Source organism: Oryx dammah, unplaced genomic scaffold (assembly GCF_014754425.2).
Source record: "Oryx dammah isolate SB20612 unplaced genomic scaffold, SCBI_Odam_1.1 HiC_scaffold_9, whole genome shotgun sequence".
Lineage (NCBI taxonomy): Eukaryota > Metazoa > Chordata > Mammalia > Artiodactyla > Bovidae > Oryx > Oryx dammah.
The window spans coordinates 54,036,336-54,044,935 of record NW_024070193.1 but is presented as its reverse complement, the minus strand read 5'-3'; the positions used below and the strand labels follow the sequence as shown (position 1 = coordinate 54,044,935).

General features: G+C 50.6%; 1 protein-coding gene across 1 annotated transcript in view; it reads right to left on the bottom strand.

Moving 5' to 3' along the window:
• The window catches only part of OSBPL10 (oxysterol binding protein like 10), a 326,754-nt gene that overhangs the window by 34,362 nt on the left and 283,792 nt on the right, over window positions 1-8,600 (bottom strand). Inside the window, exon 7 of the mRNA XM_040246324.1 lies at window positions 2,531-2,682. Within this exon, the coding sequence (XP_040102258.1) occupies window positions 2,531-2,682 (152 nt within the window). The remainder of the gene's footprint in view (window positions 1-2,530; window positions 2,683-8,600) is intronic.

Sequence of the window (8,600 nt, the reverse complement as noted above, 5' to 3'; positions counted from 1 at the left end):
CCCTAAAGGCCTGGTGAGGCTGCTGACCCGTGAATGTGGCAGCCCTAAAGGCCTGGTGAGGCAGCTGACCCGTGAATGTGGCAGCCCTGGCCATCTCTGCAGAGACAGAGCCATGCTCTTATTTTATGGAGAGGCCAGAGCTTCACTGTTGAGTGGAGGAATCTTCCCCCTCCAGGGTGCCCACTCCCTGGACCAAGTGCCATTCAGGCCACGTTCATCCACTGCCAGATTAGCACAAGGGTCACTGAATAGTCAAGAGCTGAGAAGAGGCGGGGAGACAACAGGAAAGACTTGATCTACAAACAATAGATGCTGGAGAGGGTGTGGAGAAAAGGGAACCCTCATACACTGCTGGTGGGAATATAATTTGATGTAGCTACTGTGAAAAACAAAATGGAGATTCCTCAAAAAAAAAACTAATTAAAAATAGAACTACCATATGATCCAGGAATCCCAGTACTGGGCATATACCCAGATACACGCACCCCAGTGTTCACTGCGGCACTATTCACAGCAGCCAAGACGTGGAAGCAGCCTAAATGTCCATCAACAGGTGAGTGGATAAAGAAATGGAATATTACTCAGCCATTAACAAAGAAAGAACAATGCCATTTGCAGCAACATGGATGGGCATAGAGATGACCACACTTACTGAAGTAAGTCAGACAAAGACAAATACCATGTGATATCACAGATTGGCGGAATCTAAATTACCGCACAAATGAGCACATCTACAAAACAAAACCAGAATCAGAGACACAGAGGACGGAAGTGTGGTTGCCAAGGGAAGGAGAGAATGGGGAAAGGACAGAGGGTGAGGTCTGAAACAAAAGGGAAGGGGAAGGGCAGAACCTTTAAAAGAATGATACAGCCACAGGGTGCGACCACAACCGGTTAGAGCAAGCTAGTTCAGGATGGCCAGCGAGTCAACTTCCGCCAGACCTCGCGCCTCAGTATAGGCTCAGTGCGACACAGCAAACGAAACGACTCGCCCGCCAGGCCAGGGGAGCTCTGAGGCTGCCCATCAGACATCAAACAGCGGGTAGCAGCCCAAGGCCTGGGAATTCCCGCCCCTCCCTCAAAACAGTTGCAGTGATCCTCCTGCTCACTAGCCTATAAAAACTAAAGATGCCGTATTTGGGGGCCTCTCTCGCCTTCTGAGAGGGCCCACACTCTGTCAGTAGAGTGTACTTCTCTCTAAACTAATGCACTTCTTACCTATCACTTTGTCTCTCACTGAATTCTTTCTGCAGTAAGACATCAAGAACCTGAGCTTCATTAAACCCTGAGACCAGGTGTGCGATCTCAATTAAAAGACCTCGGGTTCAAGCCTAATCTGGGTTGTCCTTGCAGTTTGGGATTAGCAGATGCAAACTATTATACATAAGGTGATAAACAACATTGTACACAAGATGGATAGACAAATGGCAGGTGGACCAGCCCGGTTCTAGAGATCACCCGGGCCAGGCTAAAGGAGTACAGGCCCTGTGCGCCCTGAGCCTCAGCAGCAGCTGCCCTTGAACTGCTGCTCCACAGCTCCTCACCAGATCCTCCTGGGTTGGGGCACACAGACTTGAGGGCATTAAACTGCTGCGTCCCCCCTTTGCCTGACAAAGCAATAAAGCTATTCTTCTCTACATCGCCCAAAACTCTGTCTCTGAGATTCCTTTCGGCACTGGGGCACAGAGGCTGAACTTCCAGCATCAGAATCAGGACAAGGCAAGGGAACCCAAGGTAGGTCAGGCAGTCAAGTCCAGGCACCTCACACAGCCCGCAAGGCCACTGAGGCCCGCCCTCACCTCTCCACGGCAAGCACAGTGGCCTTTCCCCTCGCCTCCAGAACAAAGACACTGCCCAGGGTGGGGGGAGGCTCCACATGGGCCATCTCCTGGACATCACCGTGAGGATGCTGAGACCTCTCAACACAGTTTCCCAGGATGAGTGCACACCAGCAGGAGTTTCTGCATGTCCACCAACCAGCGGGCACACAGCTCTCCACATGGGCACGGAGGTCTGGTCACCAGCAGGGTGAAGGCCAGCAACAGGCAGCAGCAGCAGGTGGCCAGGGGCCCGGGAGGAGGTGCCAGGAGTCAGGCTCACTCCCACCCCCACCGTCTGCTTCCTCCTGTTTTCCATGGCTAATGTGCCACCTGCATCTCTCTAGGTCACCCTTCGTCCTCTTGAGGACACAGTGGGAGACAAATCCCATCTGGAGCTGTCCTCATCATCTCATGTGCTCTCCCCGCCCTTGGAGCATCTCAGCTCCTCCAGAGATGCAAATGCCAGGCTCTCACCCTTGGGATGGGTGTCCGCATGAAATATCCTTTCCAGGGACTTTCCGGGTGATCCAGTGGTTAAGCTCCAGGTTCAATCCCTGATCAGGGAACTAAGATCCCACGTGTTGTATGACACAAACAAAAAAAAGCCTTTCCAATCATCCCTGGGGCATCCATGCTTGACAGGGAAGCCTAAGAGGGAAACACAGCGCCCAGATGACCAGCCACAAGTCCCTGGGGACGCGCCGTCCTACCTTGGTCAGATCCATCCCAAGCTTGAGCTGAGAAATGAGGTGGAGGATCACACTGCGCTGGTCCTCCATGACGCCCAGCTCCGTCTCTTCCTGATCTTCAGTGTCGCTTTTCTCATCTTCAGACAAAACCAATTCAGGGCCTGAATTTGGCTAAAACAAGATCATCAATAAAAATCACCAGCTGGTTCCGAGAAGGGAGAGGCACAGCACCGCACCCATGTTTTCTGGCAAAAGGCAGAGAGCCCAGGCTCGCCCAGAAAGAACTTCTCCACCAGCTGGTGCTCCCGGCCGCGGGGCGAAGACGATCTTTGGGGTGCAGGCCCCGCCTGCAAGCACTACAGGAACTCGCTCATCACCCCCCTCATCAGTAAGTGAACATTCTGACCTAAGCACCTCCCCTGACAAAAAGCTTCCTGCCCTCCAAGAAGCTATTAATAACTGTAACATGCCAGCATGAATCCATTCACCTCCACTATTCCCAAATGATGTTCTCCTGTTAACTTGTACAACCCACTACAGCTAATGTAAATTTACACTATAAGTAATGCAAATTTCTGTTTATCAGCAAACGCCAGACACCTCTGAAATTGACATTACCCTTATTTATGTGAAAATCTACTCTGAAATTATTTCTACTCCCATTAGTTAATATCAAGATGGCAAATATGACTAAAAACGGCTCAGTTGTTGGCATTCATTTAGGCAGGGAAACAAAAATAAAAATGTAAAGAAAAAGTCTGAAGTGGTACAACAATGCTAAGCTTCAGTCCACCAGCAGACCCTGTGCTTTCTTTGATGCAAGTTTTATTCGCTCAGTTGCTTGATTCCCATTTTCCAAATTACACAGAAAGCAGGCAAGTTAATAAAATGTGCCAGGGGGGGTTGCTGAGAGCAAAATTTTTGGATACCTAAGTACCAAAGAACTCTTCTCTTGAAAGAAACCACCAATTTATTCACCGTTCCTCATTTATGTTCTCAAAGTACTTGTTTCTCTATCAGCAAAAGCACTCCACACAAAACGTCATAATTGTTTCTAATTACTGTTGACAGGTCAGACACAGTGAACTTAAAATACAGAAACACAGGAGCTTGAACATTTTCATATAAAAGGATACAGACGTGTCCAAATATCCACACAGAAACTAACAATCTTCAACCTCAGGAGACAGAACCATGGCATCTATTTCCGATACACAAAAGTTACGTAGCTATCACGGTGTCGATAATCAGACGGCTTCACACACACATGCTGGCCGTTCCTCCCCAATGCTCCAGAGGAAATAAGGTATTTTTCCCACCGGGATAGCAGTTTTTTAAATTTCAATTGAGGGACTTCCCTGATGGTCCAGTGGTTATGAACCCACCTTGCAACAGTGAGTCACGGGTTCGATCCCTGGTGGGGGAAACTAAGATCTCATGTGTCGTGGAGCAACTAAGCCCGTGTGCCACACTGCTGAAGCCCAGGCCACGACTGGAGAGGGCGTGTGCCACAGAGACCTCGATGATGCAGCCACATACATACATAAATATGCCATTTAAAAGCAAGAGGAAGACTTCAACTGAGATAGACCTTTTCCTTAGACATATTTCTCAAACTGTTCCCAAGTCCACGGGGCTGTCCTCCAGCCAAGAATCGTGTTTCCATCGTCTGCCTGGTTCCTCAGACTCAAGCCACGTGTCTTACATGACATCACCGGAAAGGTGCTTTGCTGGATGTACTGAAACAACTGATTGTGATCCAGTGGCTGGACCTGAGCGAAGTCTGGGGCCGTGCTGGGAAACCAGGGGCAGGGGGACCGGAGCCTAGCGCCCAGCGGCCCTGTCTCTCCTCCAGCTTCAGCTCCTCTGCTGCAGCGCCCGTGGCGATCAAGGCCGCTGCACTTCTGCACCCAACGGGCTAAGGCAGGACCCCCCTCCCACGCAGCTGTCCTCCTCACTCTCCTTGCTCCTCTCCTGGGCACTTGAGGTGAATTTTAAAGGGCGGCTGCCTCTGTGCTCTCTGAGTTTGCATCTCCAATCAGGTGCCACCAAAGCCAGAAAGCTCAGACACCCACCCTTCAATGCAAAGGTGGAAAGTGTTAGTCTCTCAGTCCTGTCTGACTCTTTGCAACCCCACAGACTGTACAGCCTGCCAGACTCCTCTGTCCATGCGGTTCTCTGGGCAAGAATACTGGAGTGGGTAGCCATTCCCTTCTCCAGGGGATCTTCCCAACCCAGGGATTGAAGCCGCACCTCCTGCCCTGGCAGGCAGATTCTTTTACCTCTGAGCCACCAGCAAAGCCCGTGCCTCGGTGACACAGCTGCTGGCTCCTCTGCAGCGATATGACAGGCGGGAAGGGCGAGCAGACTTCCCTCCACCCGGGGCAGGGGGCAGAAGAGGGCAACACCTGGGCATCCTGTGTCAGGAGGAGAAAGCACAATCGAAAGCAATCGTGGGACTTTCCTGGTGGCCCAGTGGCTATTCTCTGCAAGCCCCATGCAGGGGGCCCAGGTTCAGCCCACACCCTGCAAGTGAGAGCCCATGTGCCGCAAGTAAAGACCTCACACAATTAAGACCTGGCATGACCGAGTACATATAAATAACTTTTAAAAAAAAGAAAGCAAATCAGGTTACCAGCCTGCACTGGAGGAGGCAGGCCTGGCTTTCAAGGTCCCTGCAGATCTCAGCAAGAAAGGGAGCGCCACGGGAAAAGACCCTGAAGAAGAGATACCTGTAGGTGTACAACAGCATCACTGCTAGACACCCAAAAGGAACACAACATCGCTCAACTGTTCTCCAAAACACAAATTCAAAAAGAGAGGGAGCTCCATTTGGAGTGCAGTTGTTCTGCCTGAAATGAGTTGCTCTCGCAAAGTACTGAGTGTGAGGTAAACAAATCAATAGCTCAAGTCAGCTTTGCGAAGTGAAAAAGGCTTCTTTTTTCCGAAACTGTGATTTTCCCAGCTGCCTGCAGGCCAGTGCGTGGGGAACTCTTCACCCCTCCCATCCATGGCTGCTCGCAGGGAGACGCTTAAGAGGCCACCCAGACCACACATCTCCTGCCGTCTGCCTTCCTTGAAGACCAAGCCCAGCCGGTCCCTGATCTCCAAGGAGCCAAGAAGCCTTTCGCAAGATCCTGCCACAGCAAACAAGCATTAGTGTGCACACAAGCCTCTCCAGCTCGTCCCAGTCCAATCAGGGTCACATTTCCCGCGCCTCACGGTACCTCCAGGGACACTGGCTCCAGCAAAGGGAAAGCAGGCCGGTGCCAGGCCCCAGAAGCTGACTCACTCCAGGGTGACTGGTGGCCAGAACTCCTGGGAGCCCTGAAGTCCCCATCAAGGGAAGAAAGGCCGCGGGGAGTCTGACACACATCCTCTGGCTGGTGCAGATCCTTAGCAAACTATGCCCTGAGCTTACAAGGATCCAGGAATGTTCCTGTTTCTCCCAGCTTCTGAGAACCTGCAAAAGATTCTCCTACCAAACCTTGAATAAATAAGTTTTGTTTTTTTTTAAACAAAAAGCCGGTTTCATTCATCACTTTGTCAGTGAACACAGTAGAGAACCACCCCTCTTCCAATTCCACCCAAACTGGGACTCAATTCGTATGCAGAAGGTGAGACCACTTTTTTGTCTGGGTCTCAAAATGGGGATGTGTGGGACTTCCCTGGTGGTCCAGTGGGTAAGAATCTGCCTGCCAATACAGGGAACATGGGTTCAATCCCTGGTCCAGGAAGATCCCACCGGCATCAAGGCAGCTAAGCCCACGTGTTGCAAATACGGACGCCTGCATGCCTAGAGTGTGCGCTCCACCACAAGGGAAGCCACAGCAACGAGGGGCTTGTGCGCCGCCACTAAAGAGTAGCCTCGGTTTGCTGCAACTAGAGAAAGCCCACTCACAGCCACAAAGACCCAGAACAGCCAAAAATGAATAAAAGTAAGTTTAAAAGTAGCAATTATTAGAAAAATAAAACAATACAGGCATGCATGGATGGAGGGTAGACACCTCCAACGGGGCACATCAGGCTGAAGGTCAACTGGCCGTGTGAACACCAATTTGTGGGTACCTGCAAAGCGCCCACAGTTAGCAGGGTCTCTGAAAAATGGAGAATTCGAAGAACCAGCTTTGATGGAGTTTTAAAGGCAGAAAACCTCCCTTTTCAAGGTCAAGGGCGTGCAGATTGCCCTGCTCTGACATGAAATCCACAACAGCGGTAACGGTCAGTGGGCCCAATCTCTTTTCCACCGCCAGGCCCACGTGCCGGTCGCATCCTCCCCCTCCCGCTCATCGAGGCCTGCTTCTCTCCCCAGGGGATCAGAGGTGGCTGAACAGTGTTTCTCCACCTCAGAAGAAAACTGAAAGGAAAAAAACGGCTTTATAACACTGAGAAAATTCCTAAGACCTGATCAAGAAGCATCTTCAAATCCCCCTCCCCCATCCCCTGGAGAGCTCTGCAAATGAGCCAGCTGGGCAGTAAAAAGGTCTGCAAACTTGAAGATATAGTGGAATTAGGATATGCTGTAAAGAAAAGCAGGCTTTGGAAAAATGAAGCTTTTAGTAAAAACAAAAATTATGACTCAGGATTTCTACCACATGAGCACCGCAGAGTGTGTGGTACAACTAGTCAGTGACTCCTGCGTTGGGAGCAAAAAGGAGGACAGACAAGCAAAGCGGAGGGCCCGGAAAAGGCCGACAGGCAGCCGGCGCCCCCTGGTGGCTCAGCAGTGACCGGGCCCCCAGGGCAAGGGTTCTTAACCTGGGTCCCAAGGATACTCAATGAGACATCTACTGCCATGGGACTTTCCTGGCCATCCAGTGGTTTACACTCCCCCTTCCAATGCAGGGGGTGAGGGTTCGATCCCTGGTTGGGGAGCTAAGATCTTGCAGCCAAAAAAAGACAACCATAAAACAGAAGCAGCATCATAACAAATTCAACAAAGACTTTAAAAATGGTCCACATACAAAACAAAAATCTTTAAAAAAAATGGTATCTGTCACCCTTGACATTTCACATTCAAACTGGGGAGGGAGGGCATTTTATAGAGTGGGTCTGCCTAGACTGACCTCAGGTCTCTCAAGGTCTGCAAGGGTCATGGAAGTGAGCTGGGCTCTCAGGTTGGGAAGTGGTCGAACCGGAGAAGATCCCAGCACCAGACATGCCCCTGCCTCATACCGATCTCTACGCCTCATCTGAGAGGGAGAAGCTCATCCCCGCTTTGGGGTCCAAAGCCAGAAGCAACACCACAACTCATGTTAGACCCCTGTGGGTCCCGCTGTCCTGTCAAGGGGAACACCGGTGTCACAGACACATTGAACTTGGCTGGTGTCTCATCCTTTTCACAAAAATCTTTACTCCTTTATACAAATGCAAATTCCAAGCAAGACTGAAATTCCAATCTCTTTTATTCAATACACACGTGTGATGTGATTACAGTTGGAGTCAGTTCCAGGGAAAAAACCAACCAGGAAACAGACATTTATCTTCAGAGTCCATGCAGTTCCCTATTGAGGCCTCACTCCGCGCCATGCTCCCCAAACCCACCCTCTTCCCAGCCTCGTTTCTATCTTCCCCTCTTCGGACAGTGTCCGTCTTTCTCCACAGTGATCTCCCCTGCTGTCTGGACTGAGGCTTGGGGCCAATACAAGCAGCTGGGTCTACTACTAATGTCCGCTTTCACCCAGTAACTTAAATCAAAGGGCTGAACCTCTGCCTCAAGGCCTTAGAGAGAGGCCTGTGCCTTACCCAGTCTTCCAAAAAGTCGTTTCACTGCTGGGCAGGGAGCGGCTCCCCATGGAGCCCTGAAATACAGCCATGCAGGTCTGAAGGGTTTCCTCCAGCAAGGACTAGATGGATGCCAGCAGCCAACTTTTGCCAGGAAAACAAGCATCCTGACAAGAGGTATTTTTAACTGGATTACATCTTCAATAGAACCCACTGAGCACTACTGAGCTGCAACTTTCCCCAAAAGTCTACCTGATCAAGACAGAAAGCCAGCTAGAGAATGAACGTCAACTTCTCTTCCAGCAGCAAACACACTGCAGCTTAATCATTTTTTAAGTCTGGCATCTCTCCCTGAGTGCTGGTATCT